General features: G+C 36.0%; 1 protein-coding gene across 1 annotated transcript in view; it reads left to right on the top strand.

Annotated features, from left to right (window-relative positions):
- Nucleotides 1-11,266, top strand: part of LOC121427203 (probable cation-transporting ATPase 13A3) — a 57,727-nt gene extending 46,461 nt beyond the window's left edge. The window contains exons 22-29 of the mRNA XM_041623477.1: nucleotides 150-229; nucleotides 1,083-1,235; nucleotides 1,516-1,612; nucleotides 6,047-6,119; nucleotides 6,574-6,724; nucleotides 8,878-9,029; nucleotides 9,327-9,511; nucleotides 10,414-11,266. Coding sequence (XP_041479411.1) covers nucleotides 150-229; nucleotides 1,083-1,235; nucleotides 1,516-1,612; nucleotides 6,047-6,119; nucleotides 6,574-6,724; nucleotides 8,878-9,029; nucleotides 9,327-9,511; nucleotides 10,414-10,596 — 1,074 coding nt within the window. The 3' untranslated portion in view covers nucleotides 10,597-11,266. The remainder of the gene's footprint in view (nucleotides 1-149; nucleotides 230-1,082; nucleotides 1,236-1,515; nucleotides 1,613-6,046; nucleotides 6,120-6,573; nucleotides 6,725-8,877; nucleotides 9,030-9,326; nucleotides 9,512-10,413) is intronic.
- The last annotated feature ends 6,222 nt before the right edge of the window (nucleotides 11,267-17,488 follow it).

Here is a 17,488-nt window from a genome sequence, read left to right as displayed (position 1 = left end):
AACAAGCCAACAGAATGCTCATGTGAAATTTTACAGTATGTATCTACAATTGTTTTCAAAGCGACTTCTCTTTTTTCATTTGATGTAAAATTAAAATCAGTGCTTGTTCTGAAGTTTTACTTGACATTTCCTTTTTTTGTCCAATACAGATTGTCCAAAGAGGAACTGTCTATGCTCGCATGTCACCAGATCAAAAGACGCAACTTGTTGAAGCTTTGCAAAGTTTGGGGTGAATACATGTCTCTTATTTCATTTTTTATTTCCTGTCATTATCCTTTGAACTGTGCTATGTTTACTATTTAAATCCATTGTAAATACTCTCAAAACAACAAATGATGGGAGTTTGCTTGAAAAGCCAAGTCCCATCATTCCTTTTAGAGGTAATCATACACACAATGAAAAGTGTGGAAAATTGTGCCCTGTAACGTCAGTTACCGTGAAAATGCCCCTGTGCGAATTTCAGGTCACATGACCAAGGTCAAGGTTAATGAACTTTGCTGTGTTGGGGTATCTGTTGAATTACCATCGTAAATTTAAATATTTATGACCCTGATTCTGGAAACTTGGACATGAGATTTTGAAATATCACTGAACACCCTGTGCGACTTTCAGGTCACATGACCAAGGTCAAAGGTCATGTTGGGGTATTTGTTGAATAACCATCATAACTCTGAAAGTGTATGGATCAAGTTTATAAAACTTGGACATAAAAGTAATCAAGTAACTATCACTGAACATATGCAAGTTTCAGGTCACATGATCAAAGTCATAGGTTATTGAACTTTGGCTATTTTGAGGTAATTATTATATTGCTGTCATAACTTTCAAAGTTTTTAGATATACTGTAGATTATAAAATGTGGATATAGGGGTAATCAAGTATCACTGACAAGTCTTAGGTCACATGATCAAGGTCAATTGTCAATGACCGTTGTATTGTATCATTATATGAATGGTGTTTTGTGAATAATTAGTTGATAGTAGTTTTCAAAGTCAGCACTGCTTCTATATTGAATTGTGTGATGCAGGTGAGACCGCCAGAGGCATTCCACTCATTTTCTGATGCTTTTGAATATTTTGCAGATACTGTGTGGGGATGTGCGGTGATGGAGCCAACGACTGTGGGGCGTTGAAGATGGCTCATGCTGGCATATCTCTATCTGAAGCAGAGGCTTCTGTTGCATCTCCATTCACCTCCATGGTGCCTGATATATCATGTGTGCCTAATGTAATAAGGTGAGATTTTCATTCATTTGATCTTCCTTCTCCTCTTCCTCGTCTCGCCCTTTCTGCTCCAATCGTCTTGCCGCTTCCATTCACCCTTCCCATCTTTTATTATATTCTGCAGAAAATAGTTTGTATACATACAGACTTGCAGTTGATACATACCATAAGGTCAGTACTACCTTCAGTGCTACAGAGCCATGAAGGCGTAATTTTCATCAATATTTGGTGATATATATTATGTTTCTTTCATTCTATACTAATCTTGTTGTTCTATTTTTGTGATTTCCAGAGAGGGCCGAGCTGCCTTGATGACCTCTTTTGGTGTTTTCAAGTACATGGCTCTGTACAGTGTCATCCAGTTCACATCGGTCATGATTCTCTACTGGGTGAGCTGTGAAACCTATAATATAATGATAATAATACCAACATGCTTGTATACATGTAGCGCATATCACTGCCAAATGCATCCCTATGCGCTTTATTAAAGGACAAGTCCACCCCAACAAAAACTTGATTTGAATAAAATGAGAAAAATTCAACAAGAATAACACTGAAAATTTCATCAAAATCAGATGTAAAATAAGAAAGTTATGCCTATTTTCAACAAAATAGTTATATGAACGAGCCAGTTACATCCAAATGAGAGAGTTGATGACATCACTCACTATTTCTTTTGTAATTTATTGTATGAAATATGAATTATTCTTATTTCCTCGTCATTGTCATGTGAAATGAAGTTTCATTCCTCACTGAACACATGTAATTCCATTATTTTAACATTTTGTGCTACAGGCAAGGAGGTCCTAATTGTCAAATTCGTAAAAATTAAACTGTTGTATAATTCAAACAATAAAAAACAGAAAAGATAGTGAGTGAGTGACATCATCGACTCTCTCATTTGGATGTAACTGGCTCGTTCATATAACTATTTTGTTAAAAATAAGCGAAACTTTGAAATGTCATAACTTTCTTATTTTACATCCGATTTTGATGAAATTTTCAGCATTGTGCTTGTCTGATTTTTCTCTATTGATTCAAATCAACATTTTTCTGAGGTGGACTTGACCTTTAATAATTGGATGTTATTACCCTGGCTTTAGCCTCGCAGCCTTTTACAGCGCGAAGGCATTTCAAGGAATAAATTCCTGCAGAGCCAGGTACCCATTTACTTCACCTGGGTTGAGTGCAGTACAATGTGGATGAATTTCTTGCCGAAGGAAAGTACGCCATGGCTGGGATTTGAACCCCCACCCTCTGTTTCAAAGGCCGAAGACCAATCCACTGGACCACAACGCTCCATTACGAAATATGAAGTTTATCTATATGTGAGTCTCCACCTCAAAAACCAACCATAAGTCACAGGTTATACTGTTCTATTTTAAATGGTTATTTTAGATTATATAACACTGATAGAAATGGATATATTGTTCATTATTTTTGAATTACTTGATCAAATGTAACCTCAAATGCAACCCCCAAACCAACAATAAATTGCCAGGTAAGGTTTGCTGATAATAAACAACATTGCAATTTAGTCTTCAAAAAGGAAAGATTGGAAAACTAGATAATCAAAAGAATATTTTTTTCATAATGTAAACATTTGATTTTTAGTAAGGATGTGATGAAAGAGTTTCTTTGACCCAAGTTTTTCCAAGTTTCAAGTTTCACTTAGATTGCACAGTGTGCACATCTCATGCTTGAGTGAACCCCAAACTTAAGATATTGTTTTCTCCTCATTTTTTGAAAACTCTCCCTCAATTTCTTCTCTATTCAATTAATTACTTGCTTGGTTTATTTTTTATCAGTTTACAAGTTTTACAACTTTTATATCATAAATCTTAGAATCTCTTTTCCAAATCAGTTTATTATGGGTTTCGATGTCAAGGGTCACTTACGGTGCTTGACAATATATTGCAAATAATTCATTAACATAAATTTATGTACAATAATGGAATTCTTTATGTCGATTAGTAATTCTGACGACATGACGAACTTGGCCTCGTGTAAATTAGAAAGCCAAATATGAACAAGCCAGGGCAGAGGCTATGATGTGTAAACGTGTACACAATGTTCATGCATTTATTGTATGCTTTACTCGTTAAACGCTGTAGATGTTAACGTCATTATTGACAGGCATTCGTGGGCTCTTAAAGATGCATTGAAGCCTTGTATATTATGTAGTGACAAAGGTTAGCAAAAGTTGTCATAGTTTTCATTCATGGTTAGACATATTGCCCTACATGCTAAGAAATATTAATTTTATTGTATCATATAAACCCTAGGTAGATCCTTGTCATTTGATTGATTGTTTGTTATCGATCATTCAGCCCATTTTGCAATGATGTTATCAACCATGCAATTTTGGATCCATACAATTTGTCCATTGCATGCGCCCACAAAACCACTTGCAAAACCACTCATGTTTGAAACGTGCATGTTGTGTGTGTGCAATAATCAGCAGATCCAGCTCACCCTGCATGACCTTATTTTGCATCAAAATTCATAAATTTTATATGAAAAAGAATCAACTTTTAGGTTTCATATAAAACAAATAATGAATGTACTTTTCATTCGTGCAATGGACAAAATGCTTCATTGGTGAAAGATGAAATAAATGATCCGTTCAACGAGGCTATACTGAATGGGTCATTCCATCTTTTGCCTCATGAAGTTTTCTGTCCATTGCACTATTAACATTCATTATTTGTACAATAATATTTGTTCTTTTGCAATGCATAACACATATCAAAACAGAATGTGCATATGAAAGTAAACAAATTAAGGTAAGAATGTGGTCAATTAGAAAGAACAAAGTGCAGATGAGTTAGCTGAATATAATTTGCCCACAGCTGCACAAATAAACTTATGACATGTTGAATGTTGTCATAAGTTTGTTTGTGCAGCTGTGGGCATCAGAATCAAATCATTATGACATCATGATTTTACACATTTGAGTTCAACTTATGGCCTCATTTTGAGACTTGAAGCTTGTAATTTGTGTTCATTAGCATCCGTGGCGCAATTTGCCTCCATATTATCTGGATGCTAAAAAAGTTGCTGAATTTTGTCTTTTATTTGAATGAGGTTTCAGATGACATCCAGGAGATTCGATGAATCCCTCATTTTAGGAATGATACTGGTTTGAAGAAATTAAGATGCCACTCCAAAAAGAGCACACTAGACAACCTCTATGATTAATTTCAATAGCAATGTGCTCTTAAAATCAAATCAGATTTAGGAAATCTACTAGTACTTGAAATATTTGAAGGGCCTTGAGCCAACATGACTTAGGAGCATCATTCTAATCCCACGTTTGAATGACAACCGGTGAATTACTGGGTAAACATACTTGCACGGAAGGAGAATCCATAAATGTAATTGCAGAATTTTAAAGCAAGGTTTCTGTTTTAGGGAATGTGAGAAAAAATGTTGTTAACTTTGGAACCGTTTTCAGGATATTTATGCTGAAATATAGAAAAGTGATTGACTCCTGCAATGATTGTGGTTGCAAATGCCTTAACATTACTTTTACTTTAACCTGGTGGAAACTGAGCCCACATATATGCGTTCTGGAGTCTGGAAAACATGTGTCATAGCGATATCATTCAGTCTCCTATGGGTTGAAGTATGCTCTGTGTCTTGAGGAAAAACATGTAATATGAGTAATCATAATTACGATGATGATGATAATGATGGTGATTAATAGTAAGAAGAAGAAGAGTAAGGAAGAGGAGACATAGGAGGATAGGGAGAGGGAGAAGGAGGAGAAGAAGAGGAGGAAGAAGAGGAGGGGCAGGAGGAATTTCAACGTACTTGAACTTTTGTAGGGAAATATTAAGAATTTCACCCTTGTTACATATTTTCTTACACCATTGTAGATTATTACAAAGGTGTCAAATGGGATAAAGATCATTCACACTTTAATAATGAGTGCTTGAGCTCAGTGCAGCTTATTCAAATTTGTAACTGTCAAGGTCGGCTTATGATTGTTTGCTCATTGTCAATCCTGGAGCATGTTTCCAGCCGTGTATTGACTTAGCATCTTCATCTCTGTCTACAGAGATAGCAATGACGTCACAAAACATTCTTTTTCTATTTCAGCGCTGTTTATACCATATCTTGGAGGGGCGTGATTACAGTTATTCAAAACCTAAATCCAGTTTGAATTGGTTCATGTGGGTTCCCAAGATGTGCCTGTAGGAATACTTAATTAGCCCCATTGAAATTCAAATTCAAACCAGGCCAGGTAATACTGGTTTCAACTTAATACTTTAATTGGTATTTATTTGGCCAAACCTTTGGACACCACAAACCTATTCATATCAAATTTTCATATCATAATTTCTATCCCTATCTTTCTTATTTGACTGTCTTTCTTACTTTTTGATTTGAAAATCTCTTTTTGCTTCACATTTTGTATAATTCTACCTAATCAAAATACACAACCACGTGTGCTCTGTAAATATGATAATGCCAAGTCCATGCTGATAATTGTGATTTTGTTTTGAGTTAGCCACTGAACAAAATATGCACTCTGTATACATATAATGGTCATATAATGACTTGCCTTTTATACAAGCTCTGCTTTTCTTGGCAAGTCAGTTAATTTATCTTCAATATTTGTTATGAAATGTCATTTAACTGTATTATTTTGAATAAGTACTTGTACTGTTACTTGGATTATATTATTTTGTTGAATGGAAATAAAAAAATCGAAATCGCAATAATCATGTGAAAGTTATACTTAATAGGAATGTCATTCTGACTTGGTCTATAAGTACTTATTCTCTCTTTTTTTTATACTTATTTTATCTATTCAGATTGATTCAAACCTTGGGGACTGGCAGTTCTTGTATGTGGATCTAGTTATCACTACCACAGTGGCTGTACTCAGTAAGTTCTTTCAAAACTTTTTAACTGAATTTTTCCAAAATTTAAACTTCTGTGTTGTATTTTGTGACTGCCAAGCTCAAAATCAATTAGAAAAAATGAAAGACAGGGTTCTTTGGAATATGCCGAAATAGTGATTTTACTGCAGAAGTTATACCAAAAAAATTGGCTGAAAAAAGGCTTTTCTTTTACATGTACCTGGTGCCAGAATGTGAACTTGTGACTTTTTTTTAAGATAAAAAGACCAAAATAATAAGCTTTTAAGAAAATTTGCAGTTTGGTGATTGCTAAAAAAAAATCAAGAGACCTTGCAAGGTATTTACAATTCAAGTTTGAATGAATCAAGAGAAGTCTGTTTTGTGATCTCCACGCATTCTTCAACATTGATTTAAGTAGTCAGAAATATATTTTGTTTTAAACCTTAAAGCGAATATAATGTCCTCATTTGCTATTCCAGTGGGAAGAAATGAAGCATATCCAAAGCTTGTGAAGCAACGGCCTGCGGGGAGTATAACCAACCCAACGATTCTCATCTCAATTGTATCCGAGATAATCGTGGTGGCAGTTGTACAGACAACCGGTTACTTTCTTCTTTTTACACAGCCGTGGTAAGTATAGCATGATTCTTCAAAGGCAATTAGCATGAGTCTTGAACTACATGTATTGTACTTGGTGCTTGGTATGATGTTCCTCCGAAATAGTCCAAGAAGAGTTTTAACTGGAGGTGTGCCGGAGAGTGTGGTCTAGTTTTTTGTAAATTATTGGGTCTTTTTTTGGGCATTTTTGAAAGTTGTCGTTGATGGCTGGTCTACAGTTTCTGGTAAAAGGCAATTCCACTGGTTGATAGTTCGGATGAAGAAGGTATTGGCAGGTGAGTTTGAGTTTGTGTGCTGCTGTTGGAATTGCCGGGTGTGTCCTCTTCTGCCTCCTGATGGCTTGGGCTTGATGAAGTTTTTTCATGATCTATGTCCAGTTGCCATTCAGGATTTTGTATAGAGGCAAATTAGGCGATGACACTTTTGTCACCATTCTAAGTCTTTAAGGATGGCACTGATGCTAGTGTCTCGTCCATACGTGTTAGAGACAAATCTAGCCGCTCTGTTTTGGACTCTCTCTCAAAAATGTAGTAAATGTCGCACATTCTTTACCCAGCAAAGCAAATCAATTACAATTCTATGAGAATAGTTATTGATAAATGCTGAAGCACGGGTACCAAAGAAAATTTAGAGGAAGAATGGGAACGGGAAGAAGGGAGAGAGGGAGGTAGCAAGGGAAGATGAGAGGGATAGGATGGAGGAGAAATAGAAGGAGGGAGGAGATCATGGAGAAAGGGATGGATGGATGAATGGAAGGATGGATGATGGGAGGATATGGGTCTAAGGGGCTGGGGCAAAATATAAAAGGGGGTAGAAAAAGAAGAAGTGAAAGAGAGAGAAATGGAGAAGGTGCATGTTGAATCATTTTGAAATAGGATGAAAAATGGAGGGAGAGATATTGAGCACAAGATTGAAAAAAGTCCTATTTGCATGCTCTGCAATTATCTTTATTGCATATAGCTATAAAAATACTTGGAGATATCAATTATCAATATCAACATCAAGGGTAATATTGTTGGGACATGCACTTGCAAAAATAGCACATCAACTGATTATTAAAGTGTGAATTTCTTGGTTTCTCTAGTTCTACCAAATTTGAAAATACAAAGCAAAGATCCATTTCAATGATTCAAAAATTAATTCATGAGTAGTCGATGGGAAACAACAGTCAGGGTTCCCAGCCCATCAGGAAATCAAGAAAAATTATTTCACTTTTTTCCAATCAGGGAATTTAATAAAAAATACCTCAAATGAGGGAAAAATCTGGGAATTTTGATTGGCCTCAAAGTCAAAAGCATGGTAGTCAGTCAGACTCTGTTATATTTTGTTGCATATCGCAACAACATCCAATGCATGACTGGTTGTGGTGTTTTTCTAGTGTAGCCTCTTTGACTGCAGTACAGTTTTTACACTGAAAATACATGCAATTCACTGCAACAAGTAAAACATGCAAAACTGGGAATGGGTTTAAATAGTTATCTGGGAATTTTTTAACTTCATCAGGGAAAAATCAGGGAATTTTGTTTTTTTTTAAAAGCCGGGAACACTGAACAGTGAATCGTTCACCCGGGAAGTACCCTTCAAATCCCATCCAGGTACTTGGAAGGATATTTTTGCTACTGATAGTCAATACTATTGAGTATCGGCTGTATTCAATTAGGAGAATTGGCTAACTACGTGTTCATGGATTATCCATGAAATTAATCATGATGATGGAAATTAATGTTGACCTATTTTTTTTTCTTCTATTTTTGTTATCTAAAACCCACAATGCTCTTTTTCATATTCAATGATTTTTACCCTAAGCTAATTTTAATTACCCATGGTTAAAATCACAACTTATTTTCCCGAGGGGCTTACCAATACAAGCTTTGCTTTTTAATAAGTCCCTCATATTTTGCATTTTCATAATGTTTATTATGACCTCTAGTTTTCAATGATTTAATTATCAATATGTGTTTCCGAAACTACAACTAAATCATTTAGCGATCACTTTTGTAAATACTGAAGTATCTATTATGACGTTTATTCTGCTGTGTATATTATCTATCTATGTGTTTGTTGTTATGTTAATCATTTAAAAAATGAAAATGAAATAAACTGAACTGAATTGGTAAAATGCCAGCAGTGATTTAATAATTAAGATTTTGTTGTTTCCTTGATAGGTTTACACCGTTGACTCCCAGCCACAACCCAGATGACAACATTCTGTGTTATGAAAACTCTGTGATTTTTCTCATCTCGTCATTCCAGTACATCACCCTGGCAGCTGCCTTCTCTAAGGGGGCGCCCTATCGTCTTCCAATTTATACTAATTGTGAGTATCAAGCATCTTATTCCATCTGTGCAAATATTCAAGAATATTTTATTTGTATTGCAATTTTCCTTTTTTTTTCTTGGTTGGAATCTGCACTGGTTTCCAGTAAGGCAGTGTGATTGTTTTTCAGCTTAGATTTCAGGACTTCACAAAGTTCAGTTCATGTGAGTGGACCTGATCTAGGTCCATGATGAAAAAGTGACAATTAATTGTAGTTTAAGAGACTTTCTTGTGAAATCAGTGTTTGCTGCTGCTTCTTTCAAATTGAATTCCCGTTTCTTTGTGTTTTGTCATCAGTTCTATTCCTGATCGCACTCATTGGTTTAGTATCAACAACCGCGGTGATGCTGTTCTTACCCGTTCAGTGGTCTGTGTTTACTAACTTTCTGCAGCTGAAACAGATTGCTCCAGTCAGTCTCAAGTTTACCCTTATCATCGGAGCTCTGGTGCTATTTAATATTCTGTTTGCCTTCATCATGGAGGTAAGAAATTTGGTGATATTGATGGAAGGAAGGTAGGGAGGAAGGAGCGAGAGATGGAGGAAGGAGCGAGGGATAGAGGAAGGATAGAGGATGGAGGGAGGACCGGGATGAAGCTAGAAAGAAATGTTTACCTTATCAGTGGAACACTGGTGCTATGCAATAATCCTGTTTGCCTTTATCATGGTGGTAGAAAGTTTTGTGATATTGATGGAAGGAAGGGAGGGAAGAAGGAGCAAGGGATTGAGGAAGGGATAGAGGATGGAGGGACAATAGGGCGAAAGCTAGAAAGAAATGAAGAGTTTGTCCTAATCATTGGAGCACTGGTGCTATTTAATAGTGTCTTTATCTTTATCATGGAGGTAAGGAAGTTGGTGATATTGATGGAATGATCGATGGATGAAGCAAAGGATAGAGGAAGAGGGGACAAATGAGGGATAGGGGAAGGGAAGGGGGAGGATAGGGGATGAACAGGGAGGGTAGAAGGAGCAAAGAGAGAGGGTGGGTTTCGCTCATTCTTCTATATCTTCTATACTACTATTATGGTGGTAAAAAATTAGGAGGTTCGGAGTGTAGGAAAGGAGGAATGAATGGATATAGGGTAGAAGAAAGGGATAAAAGGGGGGAATGGAAGCAAGAGAGAGGAGAATGAATGACACACAAGAGGGAGACACAAAGCATGGATTTAGGGAATGTAGGAATTTGGAGTTTTAACATTCTTTATAAGATATAGAATAGATATAAAAGGAGGCAGAGAACGAAGGAAATAAGAGAGCTGGGAATAAGACAGTAACATAATGCTATCCCTGAGAGACTACCAGTTCACTTCAACTGCATGGTGACAAGAGATGTCAATTGTATGTTCCCTGCAAATATCCTTTCCTCATTTTCTCTTTGTAATACAGTCTTGTATTGTCGACCTGCCTGCACTCAAACGAGCCATACGGCCACTGCGATGTAAGAAAAAGCCCAAGAACCGGTACAAACTGGTTGAAGCCGACCTGAACAGGGACCCTTCCTGGCCTCCTGTTGGACATACCACGACCGCCAACAACAAGATTTTCAATGGGAGCATCAATTCTGCGTGATGATCCTTGACGGTTTCACCCAAAGAGCTTTCTCATTTTCACAAATGTTTGTACTCAATTCCCATCTAAGATTAATATAAACTGATTAAAAGCACTGCCGACATGACAATCAATTTACATATTTCTATCAGTCATGTCATTTGAAATTAACTTCTGTAACAAATATGTTTTTGTAATTACCTTGTGTCATATAACTTATTATCAATGATATGTGCTAAAATTCTATGAATTAGATTCAGTTATTTTCAAATGACATAACTTCAATAACATCATAATATATTAGGAATATTAGACAAGTAGCTTATACCTACCGTTTGAATGGAGTGTATTCTGAAGTCCTGCTTGATTTAGATCATGGTCTAACTATATGATAAAAATGATGGGAAGTTGAAAATATCAAAAGTCTGATTAAATCGTTTGTTTCTTATGTTTACTTTGCTTTATCCACCACGACCCGACAGTTATGAAGGATTTGAGTGTCAAATGAGCTGATGAATTTGTTGACATGTCTTGACGATTGATCCCATATATGTATTTATTTGGCAAACAGTTTCAATAACCATTTGTAGGCAAAATTGTCTCCTTGGGTTTTTGACTTGACAGTTTAATCTTCAAAATTATTTTATTCCATATTGTTTTTATTCAATGTAGTAATAATAATAATATGTCCATTTATATAGCGCAGTTACTATGTGCATTTACTCAACTGTACTTTGATACTTGGTATCATATTATTACTGTAATGATAATGATACTTTCCAACAAATTAGAATAATAGGAAAAATTTGTTTATTTTTAAAAAGATTTTTTTGTTTTGTTGATGGAAGTGGGATGTGAATGAAAATTGTACTAATTTTGTTATATATGAGGTGGAGGAAAATGACGGAGGATAAGTCATCTCCAGTTTTAATACTTTCAATTTTCTAATATTCAATGATTTTACCTTTATATAAGTTATATACACTTTAGTGTGCAATGAAGTGAATCTAATTTCAAATTCCGATTTGGGTTTATTATTATGACATTGCTGAAGTCTAAAATGCACTCAAATTTGAGTAAAATCTGCACACGCTATGGAGATGGTTATGTGTCTATTTCTCATTTTATTGTGGATTTTATTATGCCATTGGGTATGGACAGCCAATAGACAAGAAATATGAATTATACCAATATATGTGAAGTATAGTACAGCAATGGTTTATTTATAATAATTTACATTATTGGCAGCCAATGGCTGAAATATATATGTTTACATAGATCCAAGATGAAGAACATATAACATACTAAGAGTAAATAAATCATAAATGTAAACAAGTAAGCATGCGATACATATACACAAAACAAAATAATATGATTTTAATCAATCAATTTATCCTGTACTACAAATTAGGCTTTTTTTTGCAATAAGATATTTTGCACTTTGTGTATATATATCTGATATATATTTTTTTACATTTGTTATACAGGAACAGAAATCGATTCATATTTATTATGTTATATTTATTGTAGTATTGAAAGACAGATATTTTTTTCATATGTATGCATACTTGTTTGAATATTGATAGTATATCAATGAAAGCTACTTCTATTATCTAAATACCTTGCTTATTTATAAGAGATAGCTTTAATATTTTGAATACAATATCTTATTTAATAACAATACTTTTGAGCTAGTTCAAAAAAAATTTACAGTAAATTATGTTTTCATTGACAGAATTCAATATTATGTGCATTTAGTTATTAAAAAAATTCATGGAATATATTTAATATTTTGTGATTAACTATGGTTTTCATAGAATAGAATTTGTGTGTTTATGATATGTATGTATTAAACAAAATTCTTTATTTTCATTATCATAATGAAATACATGTACAGTATGTTATGTATTTACATGTTCATATTTTATATTTTATGTTTTTGAGTATATCAGGCTGTGTACAGTAATAACCCTGTTTGGTTTTATTCGGTTTTTGTGATATAATTACTGTACAAAATACATAGATAAGAAGAGTACATGTTCTGTCATAACTTGTCATGGTTTTGGAACATGCAGACATTTATTAAAAAGGGTCATTCTTGAATTGCTAGTTGTTTCCTCTTATTTTTTCAATTTATGCATTTCATAATACATGCTTGTGAGTTATTAAGTAACTCCTTTGCATTAATCCCAAGAAATCAGTCGACAACAATTCTGCCCTCACATGACTAAAAAATTAATAAATGAGGAATATGTGTAATCGTTTTGTGTGTAATCAATTTATGTGAAATGAATTACTTGCTTTTGAAATGTCTACACGTATATTTCAGGTATTGGGGGCTATGTGACTCCATGTACAGCATACAGAAAACATCCCCAAATCATGCCAAAAAGTAATACTTGTTAACTTTTGTCATGGGATGGCTGAATGTACTGAACACCATGCATTAATCAGTATGTATACTTAGTCTGGATGAAATGGTCCTGTTTGGACCAGTCCAGCATGGATTAATCCAGGATATGGACTCTGTACTTGGCCATAGATGAAAAGCTGTGGACATGTTTCACATTTTAACGTGTGAACAGAGCCAGAAATCATCTACCCCACCACCCCCCCCACCCTGAATGCTGCCACCCAAGATAAGTGATTGCTCAGATTGCTCAGAATGTGAGATGGATGTTTTCAATCATTCAGCTCATAAATTAAGGATCAGAGAAAAATGTGTAAATTATGATGTGCCAATATTCTAATCCATCTCTGGTAATTTCACATTCCTCCCCCACGGACCAGAAAGAAATTTGATCGATTCAGATTGATGGATAGCTTACCATTAAATAGACAAGTCCAGATTGACTTTAATTTGTATTCAGAGCTGTGTTTAGACTTTGACATATTACTGTACAGCACAAACATCAGTGGCTTGAATTATTTAAAACCTATTATATTTGTACTTGTCCTAGATTGAAATGGTTTGGCCTAATCCATGATCTCTACACCCTTTTTTCTAATACCCGTTTGGTCTAATTCCCAATGAGCCAATCCAAGGTGTACTGTATGTACTGTGCGTACTGTATGCACTGTATGTGCGGCTAGCCATAAAGTTTCTCATTTAATCCCATTTCTTGATATCAATCATTCCATTCTTGTTATCAAGTATTGCATTTTGATAACAACAGATTCAGATCTTTTGATGAAGAATCATCTGTGAGGTTATTAGAAGGCAATGCCTGATATTATGATGTTCTTTTAAAAGACATGTTGGAATGCTCCCCACGGTGTGGACAAGGTATTATTATTGCTATTATTACTATTATTATTATCATTATATTAGTTATTATTGTAATGATGATTATTATTAGAAGTAGTAGAAGTAATAGCAGTAGACTATTATATAATGACAAATAAGATGGAAGTCACTGTACAGGTCAATGAGTGCAAAATGTTTATCTGCAATTGATATACAAACAATATAATTGAACACAGGGTATATGATAGATATTCAACGTTTAGCAATGACTGAATTAATAAAAAATAAAATATGGTAAAAAAAATTTACAGTGAAAGTGCTCTCAGGCACCTGGGATAGTAGTTGACATTGTATATATCAGTAACTTGACATTGTATTGAAAAGTGTATTCTACATAGCGGTATTCTACTTAATGAAATTCTGTAAACAAGTCAGTTTGAGTATGCTAGGGCGAGTGACTTCATTTAATTGGTAATAATTTGCTGGCCACTTTAATCAAGATGTTGTTAGTGACTCTAGCAAGTGGACATCATTTAATTACTAATTTTGTTCTATTCTTTAAGTTCTGAGTTGTGTGTGTTTGTGTGTGTGGAGGGGGGTGGGAGCTCTCCGAACTTCACTCCCTCCTGCCCCTGTACGAATCCCCCAAACAGCTACTGGCATCCAACACATACACAATTTAGCAAGCATGTAATTACTTGTGCATTTTCTGTTTTAAATTCACTGATGAAATTATGGGCTTCGTTTGGGATTGGGGGTTCACCCCCAAACGACCCATTTAAATACTAAGTAGTATACACCACATACACATTAGCAATGCCAAATATTATTAGTGATTGTTTTTGTTTCGCGGCGTCGTCAATATTGAATTTTTTACCAAGGTTATTGGAATTACTACGGCCCCACCTTCCACACCTCGCGCAAATCGGACTCCAAACAGGTAGTGTTGACTGTTGGGGAAAAAAGTACATCCTTTATAAAACATTTTAGTCTTTTTTTTCTATACCCTCGCAAATTTGACCCTAAACACGTAGCTTTCCTAGCGAAGAAGATATCTTTTTTCATTATAATTTAGTGTTTTTACACCCTTATAACGTTACGTACGTAACGCCCCCTATCTTGAAAAAGACACCTTTTTTACGTGTTTATTTTATTGGGCGCGCATGTTATCCGCTGGTAAATTTAAGTGCCCTCGTCAACTTCACATTTTCTTTTATAATTTTACAAATGTTCCACTATTTTTTGTAATGCGAGATTTTTTTCCGCCGCAGGTTTGATGAAAGACACAAAAAGTTAATCATCAAGGAAATATGGGTTATGCATGTTGTACAAGGATACATCTACCTGCAGTTAGGCATGTTACTAAGTTGTTTCTACCCCTCCCCATTTTTCGCGATTTCCGGAAAATGAAAACGGGTTCTACCGGAAAAAAAATAATTAGCAGCTAGTATAAACCAGTCTCCTTTCAAACATCATCTGAGAGAGCATTTCTTGACGAAGTTCATATTTTTGTATAATCACATTTTATTTTTACAACGTACTGACCTTGTTCAGACATGTTGGTTTGATAGATATTAATACCCCATCTCACTAGATGGCGATTCCGCTGCGATCGTGAAAAATCGACAAAGCGTGGTATATCGTAGCTTTAACGTGGCTTGATCTTTTCAATCTTCTCCGTCGTACCTTGATCTTTTCTGAAGCGGCAAGGATCGCCACCATCTTCCTGGTCGCCACAAAATTTTGAACATGTTCAAAACTTACGTAGCGAGATCGCGGAGGTGCTAAAGCGCATCATAATCGAGTCAAGAGCGTATTACAAACGACATATTCGTAGCTGTAACGAAGCTCCAACGCACAAAGCGTAGTAGAAGCGCATTAAAAGCGGCACCGATCGCCCGTGTTTTTCAGGCCCGTTCCCAAGACAATTCTGCTACGCTGCTTCCGTTTACGAGGCGACTGCCTTGCGCTCGACACGCTTCACACCGTTTCCACCACGACGCTTTCCCTTTGGGTGGCATGTGGCACACGTTCTCAGCCCGCTGCAGGAATTCGCGTTGCGCTTTTGCTGCGCCGCTGATGACTGGCCAGCGATTGAGCAGCGACCGTCTGCGCTGCTATGAAACAACGTGCCGATGGTAGCGGATTATCACATTTTCAACAGATTACGAGGCGACACCACGACGTTTTCAAATATACTTCCCAGAAAAAGGACCAAAAAGGGAAGCTGCCCAATCTGTTATGCCGGCGGTCCAAGAGGAAGCGAACAAGAGGTTATGGTGGTGGTAGAGGAGGAGGAGGAGGTATAGTAGGAGGATGAAAATCTAACTGCTGAGCCAGCTTGAAAGAGAGAAAAAAAGACGCTCGCATGTCTTGATGACGAAATGGGTTACCTCCGCAAAAATATATAAATTGAATATGTTTTAAAAATAGAATGAATTCTAACTACAGTGACAGTAAACAATATTAAAATTTTAATGATTCGATCACTGATGTATTGATTGGGAAAGCACACTTTATGGGGATTCTGGCATTGTGCCCCCCCCCCCTTATGAGTGCTCTCACATCAGTAGACTACTTCTTGAAAGCAAATTTGAAAGGAATTTACCTAACAATTTTGAGTGACAAACTTTTGTGGAAAAAAATAAACAAAATATAAAACATTTTTATGCTCTTTTATGAAATTCTGGATGCATCCCTCATAATTATTAACTATTAGGCTCATCGACATCTTTTGAGTGAAATTTTAATATATATTGTATATTATGACTTAAGTGACAGCCAGGATCGGACCCAGTATCTTTTTGGCCTCCTCCTTCTACTGTCCTCGTATCAGGTCCTCGTATTCAACTTCTAACTGAAGTTGTTGTATAATGCTAAGATGTATAAGTCCAACCAAATTCTGGACATCCATCTTGGTCGGAGGTTGGCAATCGACTGAAAAATGTCTCATGTGCCGCGATCAATGTGCCGATTGCTTGAAATCGTTTCAAGAGCCCATCATGAACGTAACACAATCGTTCCATTCGTAGCACCACCGTACCGAGGTCCTAATTAGCGTATGGGCCTCGTTGTACGGTCGCTTTGATCGCAGAAGCAGCGCATCACATCTGCCTCAAATCGTGGCAAGAGAGTGGCAGCGTCGTACTACCAGCGTATTACCATCGCCTTCAGCGCAGGTCCGTCGCAGTGAAGTTGTAGTGCAATCGCCTCGCAGGCTAAAAATAGAATTCGAGGACGATTCTGCTACGCTTTGCGGGATTTAGACAGATCGCCATGGTCGCCATGATCGCCATCCTAGTGAGATGGGGGCCTAAACAACTGAAGCCAAGCGCACGTACTATGCGATCCGATGCAACGCGACTTTTTAACAAATCGCATGTTGCATAAAATGTGAAGGTTTCACGAAGTAGAATTATTTATTTGAAGTTCGGCATTGTGTTATAGATAATGAAATCATAATCTTGCTTTGCGGTGAGCCCTGTGGTCGGAGTAAGTCCAAATCGGCCTAAGTCGCAGCCGATGATGACGTCATTACGATTTTAAATTTAATTTGCTTTTATTCATTCAGGGAAGCTCGAACTATACTGAATTTCGATTTTAGTAGTTCTTACCGTGATTCTGAACTCTGATCGCTAAGATATTATTTGCTGGAATGTTCATCTC

This window comes from Lytechinus variegatus, chromosome 14 (genome assembly GCF_018143015.1).
Source record: "Lytechinus variegatus isolate NC3 chromosome 14, Lvar_3.0, whole genome shotgun sequence".
NCBI lineage: Eukaryota > Metazoa > Echinodermata > Echinoidea > Temnopleuroida > Toxopneustidae > Lytechinus > Lytechinus variegatus.
This window is presented reverse-complemented; position numbering and strand designations above follow the sequence as displayed.